The 16,710-nt window shown below is 38.4% G+C and overlaps 3 protein-coding genes across 4 annotated transcripts; 2 read left to right on the plus strand and 1 right to left on the minus strand.

Annotated features, from left to right (window-relative positions):
* Positions 1 to 1,571: 1,571 nt before the first annotated feature.
* LOC103433503 (probable WRKY transcription factor 49) lies at positions 1,572 to 3,855 on the minus strand. 2 transcript variants are annotated; one of them, XM_017331802.3, is made up of 4 exons: positions 3,460 to 3,855; positions 3,196 to 3,342; positions 3,052 to 3,105; positions 1,572 to 2,315 (listed from the first exon to the last, which is right to left on the minus strand). In XM_017331802.3, the coding sequence occupies exons 1-4, from the start codon at positions 3,711 to 3,713 to the stop codon at positions 1,823 to 1,825; spliced, it is 948 nt and encodes a 315-aa protein (XP_017187291.1). In that variant the 5' UTR covers positions 3,714 to 3,855; the 3' UTR covers positions 1,572 to 1,822. The 2 variants fall into 2 exon arrangements, with proteins under 2 accessions (XP_017187291.1, XP_008369986.1); XM_008371764.4 differs by lacking the exon at positions 3,052 to 3,105.
* Positions 3,856 to 8,624: 4,769 nt separating this feature from the next.
* On the plus strand, positions 8,625 to 9,018 carry LOC114824567 (cyclin-dependent protein kinase inhibitor SMR4-like). Its single transcript, XM_029101734.2, has one exon. The coding sequence runs from the start codon at positions 8,640 to 8,642 to the stop codon at positions 8,826 to 8,828; it is 189 nt and encodes a 62-aa protein (XP_028957567.2). The 5' UTR covers positions 8,625 to 8,639; the 3' UTR covers positions 8,829 to 9,018.
* Positions 9,019 to 13,317: 4,299 nt separating this feature from the next.
* On the plus strand, positions 13,318 to 16,694 carry LOC103450249 (laccase-17-like). The gene is made up of 6 exons (XM_029101189.2): positions 13,318 to 13,502; positions 13,653 to 13,804; positions 14,589 to 14,833; positions 14,944 to 15,072; positions 15,198 to 16,181; positions 16,266 to 16,694. The coding sequence occupies exons 1-6, from the start codon at positions 13,383 to 13,385 to the stop codon at positions 16,394 to 16,396; spliced, it is 1,761 nt and encodes a 586-aa protein (XP_028957022.1). The 5' UTR covers positions 13,318 to 13,382; the 3' UTR covers positions 16,397 to 16,694.
* The last annotated feature ends 16 nt before the right edge of the window (positions 16,695 to 16,710 follow it).

The raw sequence follows: 16,710 nt of genomic DNA on the forward strand, positions 1-16,710 counted from the left end.
GAGGAAATTAAATTCGAAAATCAAGATAATCAAGGAACAAGGAATTTAACTTCAAATCTCTGAATCATTCCTTCACAATGACGTTCTCTAACTCTCAATTTCTCTGCCCCCTTTTCTATTTATGATGTTTTGCCCCTTCTCTGCAACCCCTTCAACCCCTTTTATAGTTACTCTAATCCTACTCAATTCTATAGTGAAATTCTGGATTTCACACCCTTAGCTTCACCTTCTATTCATGTGTTACTTTGTTTGTATATATTTGCATGGACTAGTGAATGAGTTTTGAATCCGGTGACTATCTTTTGGTCCAGCATCTTTGGTGAAGAAATCTAGATGTGGTGTGCTTTTGGTTGTGGGTTTGGTACTTTTGTGCGGTGATTGGTCGGTTTCACCACTTGGTCGTTTTCTTTAGTGTTGAAGCTTCATCAGATACTAGCATGACTTTGTGGTGGTGACTGCAGCAAATGCTGCTTTCTGCAGTTGGACATTAAGTGTAACATCCCACATCGCCCAAGGGAGTGATCCTTAAATGTATATTCACATCCCTACCTAGCACGAGGCCTTTTGGGAGCTCACTGGTTTCAGGTTCCGTAGGAACTCCGAAGTTAAGCGAGAAGGAGGCCAGAGCACTCCCATGATGGGTGACTCACTGGGAAGTTACTCGTGAAGTTCCCAGAAACAAAACCGTGATGGCGTGGTTGGGGCCCAAAGTGGACAATATCGTGCTACGGTGGTGGAGATGGCCCGAGAAGTGATCCAACCCTGGCCGAAATGTGACAAATGGTATTAGAGCCAATCCCTGGCCGGAAGTGTGCCAACGAGGACGTCGGGCCCCTAAAGGGGGTGGATTGTAACATCCCACATCGCCCAGGGGAGTGATCCTTAAATGTATATTCCCATCCCTTCCTAGCACGAGGCCTTTTAGGAGCTCGCTGGTTTCGGGTTCTGTAGGAACTCTGAAGTGAAGTGAAAAAGAGGCCAGAGCACTCCCAGGATAGTGACCCACTGGGAAGTTGCTCGTGAAGTTCCCAGAAACAAAATCGTGAGGGCGTGGCCCGGGGCCCAAAGCGGACAATATCGTGCTACGGTGGTAGAGATGGCCCAAGAAGTGATCAGCCCCGGGCCAGGATGTGACATTAAGGATTTGGGTTTTCCTTTTTGCTTATTTAATTGGGCTGGCCTTTTATGTATCTAGTTCTCCCATTGTATTTGGGTTATTTTGTCTTCCTCTGTGTTGGCATGTAACCTTCTTTTGATTTAATGAAGTTTACTTTTCAGTTCAAAAAAGAAAAAAAAACAATGACTAACAATTTCTTTAAGGGTGGTGCTATTAGCACACTCCTTGTTAATTTATGTTCTTTGATTATCTTCAATACATTCAATCCGACGCCCAAAAATTGATTGGGGTGTAAAGAAGATAAAATTGGGTTTGTCGATAGCACCACCATTTCTCTAATAGACTAAGAATTCTCATACAATTATCTTAAGACAAGTGTCATAATCTTAGCTTTGTATATCCTCAGTTTAAGAATAATATTTGAGATTGTTCACTATAAAACAATTTGTGAGAATATTACTAAGTAAACTTTTCATTCAAAATATTGACATAGGATAGCAAAATAACTTATCTACTACCGTGTGGCTTCAAACATTTTATTGCCTCCTTATATTGACAAATAAAATCTACTTCGCATTTTTAACATACATATCGTTATTGTTCAACATTTTATAGTTCACATATATATATATATATATATATATATATATATAATAACAAACTAGATTAATCATTAGGGTTTAACCCACTGAGATATCTATAGATTCATCCAAAACTATGATTTATGCCAACGTCAAAATAGGAAGTGGCCCATGATAGAGAAGAAGGAGACGTTGGAGATGAACGATAAGAGGAACATGAAGAGTTTGAAGAAGCACTCGTTGGTTTAGGGTTCCTAATCATGAATGGCACCATATCTTGAAGCAACCCTTGTGAGCTTCTCTCTTCTTTCACAAACTCTTGATACCGGTCCGGAAACGGGCCGGGCGGCAGATCTGGAACTGGATCGGGAGTAAGGCTTCGCGGGCTCTCTTGTGCTTCTCGTTCTTGGTCTTCGGGTTGGGGATCCAAGGTTTTCTTCTTGGTCTTCTTCATTGGTGGAGTGGAGTTTTGGGCCTGGTTGTTGAGGTTGAAAAATGGGTATGCAAAGTGTAAATGGAGCCCTTCATAGGTGATGATGAGTGTGTCTGGGTCCTCACTGGACCTCTCTACTTGCTTTTTTGCACTGCATCTTGGATTTGTGCACCGGTAGTAGCTCCTGTATACAATCCAGAAAAAAAGCTGGGTGACAAATGTAAATTAAAAGATAAAAGAAAATAAATTGTTTGAAAGTATTTTTTTTCAAACAAGCGATATTATTACTTCAGACTACAATAAAGGGAGTATGAATGGTTTGAACTTGTAATTCAGTGAGTTGAAGAGGAAGGTCTTATCCACCAGAATAATCCGCCGGCCACTTGCAGTTGAAAGTTTAATGAACTTATGTGATTGTAGCAATATATCAACCTTTGTCTAATAGCCTAGTACTAGGGTTAGACCTCATTTAGTCTATAAGGTACAGGCGTTGGTAGGCATATTTAAGGATAATCTACTTGCTTAAGGTGTTGAATAGCGTGGTTGGCTTCATGCTGCAGTACTAACTAGAGAGCATTTCGTGAACTAATCTACGTAATTAGTATTAAAGTCGTCCAAGTCACGCCGATTAATTTCGACTCTTAGACGCATAAGATAATGAAGTGGTTTAGGATGCTTATAGAATTATCAATGCAAAGTTGAATTGTTTAGGTGCCTAATAAACAAATTATTTGACTCTGTTCAACAATTATCATTTGTTTTAAGTTAATTAATAATATATAGATTTGGACGTCTTATCCTTTATGAAGGGTAGCGTTATTCACACTTATATTTTGCCTTGCATTATTCTTTGCAAGAGCTTATGAACAATGAGATTTCTTTCATATACATGCGATATAAGAAGGTGGAGAATCGATAACCTTAGGTGTAGAACTGAGTGCTCATAACCGCTTGAGCTACAAACACTTATAGGGCTGCAATAATATCAAAACCCTAAAGCTTTTAAAAACACTTAACTCCAGATAAAGGGGAAGAAGAAGGAGATATATATAGTAAATAGTTACCTAGGATTAGGGCTATTCTTAATAGATTTCTGGCCATACTTCCTCCATTTATAACCATCATCAGCCATTATTCCATTTCCACAGCTTTTGATCTTCAGAGTGTACTTATGCTCAACCTTACTCAGACCCCTTTCTAGCAATGACAGCCTGCAAAATAAGAAAATGCATTTATAACAAACTACATAAAAAAAATAAAAAAACCCAATTAATTAACAATTCTATAGAAATGGTGAACTTAAAATTATTGAAACATGATATACAAACCTGGCGTTTGAAAGTTCTTGGGGTTGGACTGTTCCAGTTGTGACAGACAAAGCAGTCTCGATATCTTGGATCGTTGGACCCGAATAGACGTTAGGGATGAATCGGTTGATAGCCTCTTTACCGAAAACACTAGCCGCTCGGGACTGCACAGCCTCCTCCGGTAGCACAAACAGTGGTGAATCATTGTCCAGAAGCTCCCTCACCAGCTCTTCCTCCGACCAGTCCGACCACGTAGCAGCCATTGATTCCTCCATTGTTAACAGAAAAAGAAGGAGAAGCTGAGAGGAAATGAGTTGATAAGATGAGAATTATAGAGATAGTGTATTATCTGGTGAGGAAATAAAAGAAGGGAAAAGGTGGAGCAGATGAAGAGGGGAAGTTGTCACGTATACGTGTTTGCCTCTTGACTTTTAAAGTAAGAGGGTTTTGGTTTTGTATGCATTCTACTTTGACTTAACGAAGAATTCTATTCCCGTCAAACAGTAAACATATTTGGTAAACTGCACAACCCTAGCTACGGGCACTTTAAAAAATATGGGGTCATTTTCCTTGTGCATATATATATATATATATATATATGCTAGGGTAATTTCAATGCCTTGCCTACACAGATCAAATTTAAGAACACTAATTTTCACGACTGCATGAAATTTAAAAACAATTCCGGTGTGCAACACACTGGCTTCATGAACTTAATTTACGAGGAAAAAGTTTGTGAGGTAAATTGAGACTGGTTTTTTTGGTTGTACGCATTTGTTTAATTTTTTTTACCATTAAATTGGATAAACAGAAAGAGAATTAATGAACATAATTAAATAAAGGTGTGCACAATGATAATCTAAATTGCAGATATGCGATTCAAACTCTAGCTGCACATAAAAAAGTACATCTGCTCTAACTAATTTAGCTAGATCCATATCTGAGAAATTGCATGATAGTCGGGTGAAAATCATTTACTTTCTTTTGTTGTTTTGCAGCATTCTCTGTTTTCATTTAGTGTGTCCTTTGTCTTGTTATAATGTGTGTTTTGATAGGAGAAAATTTTGAATTATAGAGGCATCAAATGTGGACCAATGCTACCTGAACCATGACCCAATTTTCAACCCAAAGCAAGAGTCAACCACTAAAGAATCAATAAAAATATACCTTTTCATTATTTCAAAGAGATTACGTTCTCCTCTTTCTTTAAAAAAACAGATTAAAGACTTGAACTTCATTATCACTTCTTTCTAAATTCTTTAAGGAAGCATATAATTGGCTAGCTGGATAGTTACTTTATAAAAGTAGTTATGAGCTGTGATGACTTTTTAATTAACAAAAACTGCCTAATCTCATGTCATCAATTCATCACGCTATTTCACCTAGTTTAGTTGATAATAAGGATGCCGTTGTTCACCAAGGAATATTTTGGTTGCTTTTGACGGATTGCTTACTACTTGGTTGGATTGAATGTCAACCTGTGGAGGCGTAAGCCCGGTGACCGCAGCAGAACTTTGGGCTTTATACTATGGCTACGCAGGCCTGGGCGGGAGCAGAGAGAACTTTCCACCATTGGAAAACTGGTGGGTGCATTCCAGCAAGTCGCTTTGTTAACATCGAAGTTACACCGAGCAAGACTAAGATTGCAGCAATCAGTACGTGCAAGTTTATTAGAAGAATGATTACCTTTTTAAACACGTCACAAATATCTATTAAATGAGTGTCTTTGATTGCAAGAGATAATCTAATCTCTAATTAGACTGATAAAAGTATGAAACCCTACTTTAATTCTTCCCCCAACTTTTTCTTTTCCAACTCTCCCAAGTCTCGATCAAGTGAGATGACTAGCATGCAAAAAGGAGACAAAACATAATTAAAGCCTCCCGTAAATTAAGGTTTATATATACTCATACAGGACTAAGCATGCATGTTTATTGAATATTGCCAGAATACCGACCCACATTAAATCCAAGAGATCAGCATTTTGCAGTTTGCAAATCTCTACGCTTTCATTATTTTAGATTTTAGAGAGATTTGTTTTTTCTGTTGATGGGCTGGCGGTGCAAACAGTCAGTGCCAATGTCCAACAGCATAATGGTCCACACACATGCATGCATGCCTCGATCTTTCTCACAAGAAAGAAAACAAAATTAATTATTGCAACTAATTGTCCACCCAAATTCATCAATTAGGAGACTATTAGAAGAGAATAGTATTTTGTTAATCTTGACAACAATTCAAACAAAATACACGTGATCAATGACATAGTTTGAAAGAAACAAAGCTATGCATATATGTACAACCACGTATGTTGGCACTCCACCAAGAGTAGTATAAGTTTACATGTTACAATATTGATGGACGATAAGTCTATGCTTTATAGAGTAGTATATATTAGTTAATAATTAAATCTTATGTACATTAGTTGTTTATCACACAACGATGTTTCAGTACTGCTCAATAATTTAATTTTTAGCACGTAAAGTGGTTTAGAAAATGGACAACAGAAAAATTGAAAAAAAAAAATCTAGGGTGGTATTATTCAACCACCATCACCATAGCTTATTTATATTCTGAAAGTTTATCTTGAAACACAAGGTGAGCCGAGTGGTTGCTTCAAAGTGAGGGCAGGTTTTGGGGGTTTGTGGCTTTGACTTTTGTTAATCCTAGAAACATAAACAGAGGGTGCGTGCTATCCCCCTCTCCCGCTACCCTACCCGCGTAAAAACACAAAACTAGGGTTGACCGTCAGACAATGGGAGAGAGAGAGAGAGGCGTCGGTTAGCGGATGAGGGAGGTGGAGTGGGCGCAGCCGCGCAGGTTAAGAACCAAAACAAACCAACTTATCTTTGGTTTGGAAAAAAACTTGGACGTGTTCGCCAAAGTCAACCCCTTTCGATGCGGGGCCATGTGGGGACACGTGTGATTGGTAGTGTCCCACTGGTGTCGAGCTTCACGAGTGAAAGGGTACGGGCGGGTCGAGCTGTCGACGTCTGTGGTGTGGCAGGAGGAGGAGGAGGGGATTGATCCGAGAAGTGACGCTAGCTGTAAGCAATCTTTTGGGGTTAAAACAAAGAAGAGAAGGAAGGGGGTCCTAGAAAAGAAGGGCAAATGTCCTAATCTATGGTCCTTTGCAGGGGCATCTTCCTCTAGTACTAGCAGTCAAAATACTCAAAACCTAGTCTTCTAGATGCGGTGGCTACAGGTGGGAAACTGCCACCACTGTGTCTTAACCCACAGCGAGACCGTGCTAAGGACAAATGCCCACGCCAGAGCGGAGTGATTGATACATTTTGAGACCTTAACGGCTAGAAGTACTTAGCTTGACACATTAGATCGACTTACATTAAAAAATCGCCCACACGCTCAAGGTAGCATTTTTCATTCCACTATTCTGAGAAGAACTATGTTGTTGACAAGATAGTGAATTTGGAGTAATTTTTTGTATGATTGTTTAAATGGCTAGAGTTACATACTGTTACTAATCCACTCATGTTATAAAATATGTATTTTATTCATTAAACACTATATACTGTCTATGACATATAAAATATTTTGTGAGTTTTTATATCAGATCGCCACATGATCTTCACATAACTTTTTAACATACCTGGACAACATGGTTAATATTGAAGGAAGTTAGAATTTCTACCATAAAAAGGGGGGCTAATATGGTGAGGAGTACATCTCCTCATAAACATACATGCAAAGTTCTCTCCCCAATGTGAGAATCATAATCTCAACAAGTTCCCCAATTGAGATGAATTTTCAAACCTAATACACGGACAACACAAGTTAAGTGACTTAGAGGTTATGTGACTGTTGGGCTTCACTCATGTGGAACAACTTGTTCTGACATCTTGAAGGAATTATTCTACGTAAAACCAATTGGCAAATGAGGGTAGTCCAACTCCTTACAAGTAAGTGCAGGATCTCTTATTTCTCCAATATGGAATTCATACTCCCATAAATATGTCATGAACCTAGAGTATAGTCATTAATAAGGATACGTGTAATTGTAATACCAATGGAATGGGAGCACGACGTACAAATGTAAAGGTCGCACTGAAAAATTACTATTGGTAAAACAATAGGGCAGGTTTTGTCACACTAAAATTAAAATTTCTTGTGAATTGGATTACGGACTGTGTTAGTTTTCCCCTCATTCATATGAAGATGTGAAGAATGTTTTTCATCAATAATTAAGAAAACTTGCAAAAGTTTATAAGAAGTGCTAGGTCACTCTCCCGGTTGCCAACTGATTGTGGGGTGTGGAACCTCAACTTCTTTCATTGTATGTAGGCAAGTTAGCAAAATACGTGATAAAAGCCATTTTGTCACATGTGTTCATATTACGACGTTAAAATTGTCCATGTGTTAGACTTAAAATTTCACCACAGGAGGCAGGGTGTGTGAGGCATCAAATAGTATTCAAACCCACCAAGGTTTTAAAAGCCACTAGGCATTAGTAGGGCGGTGGGTAGGGTGTGCAGGCGCCTAGGCAGATGTCGTGCACTCTCACTGCTTCAGAGGAGTGATGAGTCATTTCTCACCTGTCTAGGTGTCATTTCTTAATTTTCCAAACACCAAAGGATTAGTTGCAGCGGTGACCAGCCTCCTAAATGACGCTAGGCGAGGATAACCCACTGTGTTCGGAATCATAGCGATTTGTATCTTTCTATTGGGCCTTATATTGTCAAGATAAAGGTAATTGATGATTCAACTCTAAATCTCCAAGCCCATCCTCTATTAAATCTGTTTTATGAATATTGGGCCCAGGGACTGAGAAAGCAATAAAAACTACACGTTTTAAGCTGGACATGGCCCATTAGCCGTATAGGCCACGGCCTACCCTTAAAATTCCACTTGGACCACAAACATTCAAGTTAAATTTCAGCCCAACTAAAACACACTCAAAACGGATTAATTTTCCCGCGCAAACCAACCGACTCAAAGTTAACACCGACATTAAAAATAGAAAAATATACAAAATGCGCTGGATTCGGGCCACGTGGAAACCCACGTAGGTGCAAAGTCCCAGTAACAATCGGACACGTCATCCCTCCCGCTTATGCTTAGCTGTCATTTCCATTTTCGAATAATTATTTTCAAATTTGAAATTTTGCAGGCCGCGCGCGAGCTCCATGTGCTGTTATATATCAGTAAAGTGATCGAAGGTGTGAGGGGAAGCTGGATTGGGAATGGAGGAGGATTGTGCGACACCGAAGCGGCGAGAGTGCCGGATACCGGAGGCGAATATGTGTCCGCCGCCTCCGAGGAAGAAGGCGGTTGGGGAAACGAAGCGGGAGCCGCCGAAGAATGGGTATTTCCAGCCGCCTGACCTTGATACTCTGTTTGCTCTGCCTCCGAGAACTCAAGTGTGTGCGTAGCAAAAGCTCTATTTGTTATACAAGATGATTTTATTTGTTGGTTTTCCACCGTACATAGTTTTGATTGTTTTTGGAATAATTTCCCTCCTTGTTTTCTTGAATTTTGCTTATATTGTGATGATATCGGAGTGAGTGGAGGGTGGAATGCCCAAAAGAGGAAAAATAAAATAAATTTTACAGTCTTTTCAAATACCCAAACACATGAAAATAAACAAGTTACAAGTTTTGGTGGGAGAATTTGTTCTAGAATCGAAATGTAACTCGTGTTCCTACATATACGATGAATGTTGTAGACACAAAGACATATACAGTGAGAGTCACGTGTAGGCTTCGGTTAGTTGTATAACATAGCTTTGTCTTTGGGGATGTACTTCTAGTAATAGAGACTTTTATTTTAAAGAAAACATAGAGGAAGTTGACTGAATTGCCAGATTTGCCTGATCACCAATATTCCAATTATGTATACTTATTTTTACTTTGCTATAAAGGAAAGTAATTGACGAAAAGATGCATACAATGTAATCCTTTCCAAAATATATTATGAAAAATATTTTCTTTGCAAGTGAAAATGAAGCAAAATCCAGCTCAGATTTAATTGCGAAAAACTTGATATGGACTTCGTATCAATGTGACAAGCAAAGAAATTCCTGTTTGGTGTTAGGGGCCAAATATGAATTAATGGGTCCTAAATGTTAGAAAATTAGAAATCAAAGAAATTTATGTTGGGTGTTAGATAGGGGCGGAGCCATGAAGGGGCTAGAATGGTTCCGGGCTTACCTTGACATTTGTTTTATAGAGAAAAAAATTAGAGCTATTGTTTTGATTTCCAAAGATTTTTTAGGGGATTAGGCCCCCCAACTTGAGGGGAGAAAGAGGAAGTTGGCGAGAAAATTGTTTCTTTTAGGAGACATTTGTTTGCTCTCATTAAGTGGGATTAGACTAGATTGAACTAGGTGTTAGTGTAGTCTCATGTTTGTTAAAGGAATGGACTAGCTTTAGTGAGATTAAACCTCACTCGCCTTGACTACAAGGCCTAGATAGTCTTAGTGAGACCCCCCAATTACCATCGGATTGCTAAGACCCTTTTTTCTTTTTTCTCTCGCGTTGTCCCACTCGACTCCTCATCCTACTTGACAACCTCGTCGGGACCATCCCAGGACCACCGCTGCGTCCTTGTAAATCACAACTTCCTCTGCCATTTTCTCTTCTTAGTTTTCTTCAGTTTTGTTTTGAAGATTCATGAAATTATTATTGGGTTTTGATAGATTTTTGTTTTTGATTGATTTGTGGGTTTTGATTACTACCCATTTGTTTTCAATTTATCTGCTATTTTTCCTTTTATGAATTGAAATATAAAGTTGTTCTATGTAAATTCTGATCTGTTTTGTTATTAACTCATTAATTTCTACAGGTATATGGGTGAGGGTGAGGGTGATGATGAAACCAATGTTCAAGAAATCTTATACAAGGCTCGTTCATCTTCTAAACTGCAAATTTGGTTCTATTTGCCTATCAATTTGAGTTGTTGAAAGTTTGATAATTCTCCAAATTGCAAAAGCACCTGCAATTCGTGAAGAAGAAGAGGGCTATGCCCTTTTACTTTTCCATATATTCATTTTGATATTTTTAATAGAAAATAAATTAAAATATAATAATAATAATAATTTATTGTTAGTCCAGCTTCTTAGTCCGACACTGCACCAAATGCTTCACTAAGTTAGTCCAGCTTAGTCTAGTCTAACCCAGTCCAGCTTAGTCCCTGAAGCTAATCCAGTTTAAGATAGTCTGGTGCAACAAACGCACCCTTAGAGTTTAATCTTTTTCACAAGGTGCTAGTGGTTGTTGACAAATTTGAATTCTGCTTCCATCCATGTGCGATTTTCATGTTCTCATTACATTTTTTGTTAGGTTGTTTTCTTTGCCACTTAGCATGGCTCCCAATTGATCAGAACGTACTAATAAAATGGAGTGGAATTGAAAAATCAACACCAACGTCACCGAACAAGCAAACATCAAAATGGGCAGTAAAGTAGTAGTTAAGATGATGACCAGACGATGAATGAGATAATAGATTTGCGAGCGTGAGAGAGAGATTCATGACTGTATTGCAGCGTTGTTTCAAAACTGGCATTGTTGGTGGTGTTGCAGTATTTTTTTTTTAAATTATTATTACCTTTGTGAGAGGCCCTTTCTAACCTAAAATCCCGACTCCATCATTCGACTACATATAAGTATAACTAGAACATCTAATACTTGCACATATTATATAATATTGGTGATTTTCAAAGGTGGCATTAGATCGGATGGGCCATCACTCTCATCGTACGATTTGGACATTACATAATTTGAATGTTTTATTCCTTAGATTCCAAGACAGAACAGTTGTGGACAGGCCCAAATAAAGATTGCAAATAAAGGGAAACATATGACAAGCAGATTGAGAGACTTGAGCATGCGTAGAAATGTAATTCTTACTTAGTTTTCTGCGACCTCACCTCACCTTACCTAGCAAGCTACAATTATCATTAGGGTTTGAGGGTAAGTCTTAGGACGTTGACCATTTGCCAGTTGAGGAGTAAGAGAGATGGACCTCTTAAAATTCTCCCGTCTGAATGCTAGTATGGATTGAGTCGTTTCTTTAACGTGATATTATTTGGTTATGCAAACGTTATAATTAAAATTATTCATTCTCTTTATTATCATGTAAAGATTATTTCTAGAAAATTCATTCAATTTGAATATCAAATAAATCAATTTAAGGGATAACTCCTAGTAATGCCAAATTGCCAACAGAGCTGGCCCTGAGGGTGTGTAAGTGGTGCCACTGTACAGGGCCTCCAATTCAGAAAGGCCCCCGATTACGATTTTATTTTACCTATAGATATAGTATAAGTTTTTAAATTGCCCAATTGTCTTCCGCTTCTTATCCATAATCCATATCCATAAAACTGGGTTCGACTCTACCTAGCGCCTTTTTTTTGTGTTTTTTTTTAATTTTTTGGGTATGTGGTGTTTATTTAATGTTTTATTTTTATTTCTTTTGTGTTTTATTTTAATTGTTTTGGTATTTAAAAGAATGAGTTCTGTTTTAATTTTGTTTAATTTAAAGCATGGTGTTTCAAACCCAAAAACATAGGGGATGTAATTAGGTACCTAACCGCCACACTAAGATTTTTGTTTTCCTTACATCATTTCAATTATATGTGACCATAATTAAATGTAAAAGAAAACATAGCAACAAAATGTTAGACCCTCTAAGGGCTTTTTATTGGGTATGTTAAAATAAAGAGTTTCGAACCCAAAAACACAGCACCGAATTTTTTTCTTTTACATAGCAAATAGATATCTAACCACAGCACGAAATTTTTTCTTTAACTCAATCTATAAATAATCATAAAAATTAAAAAGTAAAAGAAAACATATCAACCAAAATTCTATACTTATTAAGGGCCTCCTTGGAGTCTCGCACAGGACCCCAAAATCTCAGGGCCAGCCTGATTGCCAATGGCTCTTTACGGATTCCGTCAGAAGGCGTTATTGGTCATCCGACCATATAAGTCGCTGCATAATAGGATTTGGCACTCAAACTTAACTTACAGAGTTTGTTTGATTGTGTCATTTGTCGTTCACCCCTATAAGCCTGTCCATAAGAAATACTATCATTCAAACATTAAATTACGAATTTCGTCCAAATGTTTAACAATCACTGGTCCTAATAGGCCGTTCAACTTACACCACTTTTATCAATTTCCTTCTCCATTTTATGATCCCATCCTTGATAGGGTTAATTATTTTACTGCATAGATTAGAAATGAAAAAAATTCACATTATCAGTCGACTATACTTGCACGAAAGGCTGGTTATTATCGCCCCGATAAAAGGCGGACTATTGGATACATATTCCAAAAAATAAACTATATAGTATTTTTTTATTATGCGGTATAAATTTACAAATTAACAATATAACATGTCAAGTTTCACAAGCATTGAATTTCATTGCAACAACTTCAATTACATTGATATCGTGTTAGTCGTATTAGTTGAAAACAACAACCTTAGAAAGCATTGTGTTGTGTAGTTCGGATTCGAAGACCTAAAAGAAAAAGAAAGATACTCACTTCCTATAACGCCATGACATCTAGAAACACTAATTTTACAATTTGTACGCTAAGTATTACAACACGGATTAATTGACTGTTTAACTGCATAATCAATTAAAATTTGGACCACAACATGAACCTTGGCTTGTGCTTAATATCCCTCCAATAAAATAAGATCAGAAGGTAATTATGCTAATCGGAGATTAGTACTGATGGAACAGGTAAAATCTTACTTAAACCACACTCTAAAGTTCAGCTCGACCAACACCAAAGCGGAGCAGACAAGTAGAAACCATCTCAATAGTGAAGTTGAATATGAACAATTACATTTTCGTGCCATCTCTATCTATGCTCTCCTATATTATGATGCCTTGACCTCTTTAGATTACACTTACTCTCATTGTATCAATCTAGAGAGAGAGAGAGAGAGAGAGAGAGAAAGAGAGAGAGAATAATGGGTTCTTCTCATTTGCCTTGTTCTACTTCAATGGCAGCTTTTCTGTTCAGTTTTTGTGTTGTGGCATTGTTGACGCCGGAGTTTGTTTCCGGCATAACAAGACACCACACTTTCAATGTACAATTTTTCATCACACCTTGAAAGCCTCAATATTCTTCTTTGAACTACTTCATTTTTTTCTTTTACTATTGCGTAATGTTACCCATAACAGCTTCTTAAATTTAACTTCACTAGTTTTTAACTGTTTCTTTTATTTATCATATACAGATTAAGTATCATAATGTGACTAGATTGTGCAACACAAGGAGCATTGTAAGTGTGAATGAAAAATTCCCAGGTCCTAGGTTGGTGGCAAGGGAGGGTGACCAAGTCCTCATCAAAGTGGTCAATCATGTCTCAAACAATGTCACCATTCACTGGTATGCAATCTATTTTATTTATTTGTTTATTAACAAGGTGATATTATACAAACTTAAGAACTGCAGGTTTTGTATATTTGACAAGAGGGTTGTTTCACATCAACTTTGCATACCCAGAAAGCCTTGGGTTGCGTATATTTATAGCCAAGACCTGAGGAAGACAGCCCTTTCGTGAACAGATCAGCCACCTGATCGCGAGAGCATATAAAATTAACAAGAAGCTCACCACGAACCACTTTTTCCCGAACATAATGATAATCAACCTCCAAATGTTTCGTTCGTGAGTGGAAAACAGGATTCGACGCCAATGCAATGGAGGAGACATTATCACACCAGATTTGAGGACGAAGAAGAGGGAGTTGTAAGTCACGAAACAAAGACCTGAGCCATGATATTTCAGTAGCAGTGTAGGCAAGTTGCCTATATTCAGCTTCCGTGCTTGATCTGGAAACAGTTTTCTGTTTCTTGGAGCTCCACGAAACCAAGTTGGATCCCAGATATATACCAAAACCCCCTGTGGAGTGCCTCGGTCTAACAGATATATATTAAATAGAACATTATATATTGATGCCTTGACATTTATTTCTTTGAACAACTTCAATTTTCGTCCCTCAATATTTAATAATCTCATTTATTAATTATATATTGATGTTTTATTTCTCTTTTTCTTTCTAATTTTAATGTATTAATTACATTCTATATGTCTAAATTAGCAAATGTGGAGATTGAAAGGAAGAAACAAAGCTACTATTCATGTCTGTGTTTGTTATGTGTGTGAGAGCAGGCATGGGGTTAAACAACTTAGAAGTGGATGGGCAGATGGTCCAGCTTACGTTACCCAATGCCCTATACAGATGGGCCAGTCATACACATATAACTTTACCATCCAAGGGCAGAGAGGGACTCTGCTATGGCATGCTCACGTCTCATGGCTGAGATCTACCATCTATGGACCTATCATCATTCTCCCAAAGCGCAATGAGTCTTACCCTTTTGTGAAACCCTACAAGGAGGTCCCCATTCTTCTTGGTAATTAAGTATAGCAAGCTAGCTAGAATTAGTGACAATTTTGAAAATTTGCATGGACATTAATGTTTGTGGAAATTGTTTTGATTTGCATGGATTTGGGTTTGTTGCAGGAGAGTGGTTTAATGTAGACCCTGAGGCTGTAATTAATCAGGCTCTTCAGACCGGTGGAGGACCTAATGTTTCGGACGCATTCACCATTAACGGTCTTCCAGGCCCCTTGTACAACTGTTCATCTAAAGGTAGTGTGTTTATGACATATTGTTATGTTATTAGACTATAAATGAGAATGCAAAGATGTCAAACTGTTTGACAACATAACAAAATAAATTGTAATGCTTTTGTGTGGGCGGGTGGTTGTTTGCAGATGTATTCAAGTTAAAGGTCAAACCAGGGAAGACATACCTCCTCCGGTTGATCAACGCCGCTCTCAATGATGAGCTATTCTTTAGCATAGCCAACCACACTCTCACGGTGGTTGAAGCCGATGCTGTCTACACCAAACCCTTTGAAACCGATACGCTTCTCATCGCCCCAGGGCAAACCACAAACGTCCTCCTCAAAACCAAGCCCAATTCTCCCAATGCCACATTCCTCATCCTGGCAAGTCCTTACTTCACCGGGCGTGGAACCCTAGACAACACCACCACGGCTGGAATCCTCGAATATGAGCACCCGATAACCACTCTTCACACTTCCATCAAAACCCTTCCTCTCTTCAAACCGAGTCTTCCACCTTTCAATGCCACCAAGTTTGTCAATGTTACCCAATTCGTCCAAAACTTAGCCAAAAAATTCCGTAGCTTGGCTTCCAAGAAATTCCCCGCCAACGTTCCCCAAACCGTGGACAAAAAATTCTTCTTTACCATAGGTCTTGGAACAGCCCCTTGTCCCCAAAATTCAACTTGCCAAGGTCCCAATGGCCTGAAATTTGCAGCGTCTGTTAACAATTTCTCTTTTGCCCTTCCATCAACAGCAATGCTTCAAGCACATTTTTCTGGACAATCCAATGGAGTTTACACCACAGATTTTCCAGCCAATCCTCTAGTGACATTTAACTATACCGGAACGCCGCCAAATGTCACAAATGTGGCAAATGGCACGAAGGCATTGGTGCTGCCATTCAACACAAGTGTGGAGCTGGTACTGCAGGACACTAGCATTCTTGGTGCCGAGAGCCACCCTCTCCATTTACACGGTTTTAATTTCTTTGTAGTTGGACAAGGGTTTGGGAACTACGATCCTAACAAGGACCCTGCTAAGTTTAATCTGGTGGACCCCATCGAGAGGAACACGGCTGGTGTTCCGGCTGGTGGGTGGATTGCGGTTCGTTTCTTAGCAGACAATCCAGGTACACTCAACTCACAGTTCAGTAACAAAACATAATGAATTGTCTCGATGAGTAATTTGTAACATTTAATGATATGTTTTTCAGGGGTGTGGCTTATGCACTGTCATTTGGATATCCATACAAGTTGGGGGCTGAGGATGGCGTGGATCGTCCAGGATGGACCGCAAGCGAATCAAAAGCTGCCACCTCCGCCGTCCGATCTTCCGAAGTGTTGATTTTGAGTCACAATCTGTCCGGATTTCCCTTTTTCTTGAGTGAACTTGTAATGATACCTCCCCCTTTTGGCATTAACTTAATATTCATTACATGATAAATTATGATTATATTATTTTGCTACATTAACATCTCCCGAGTCATGAAAAGAATATTACGGATTTTCTTTCTCCGGAGAGATGTTTTGTGTACATAATTCGTGGTGTATTTTTTTTGGAGTGAAAGTCTTCGTTCATATGGTTGATGAATGTAAAGTTTTACACCGGAAATCAAACTGAATTAAACACAATTCAAGTTAAATGGTTTGAATAGCATG

This window comes from Malus domestica, chromosome 04 (assembly GCF_042453785.1).
Source record: "Malus domestica chromosome 04, GDT2T_hap1".
NCBI lineage: Eukaryota > Viridiplantae > Streptophyta > Magnoliopsida > Rosales > Rosaceae > Malus > Malus domestica.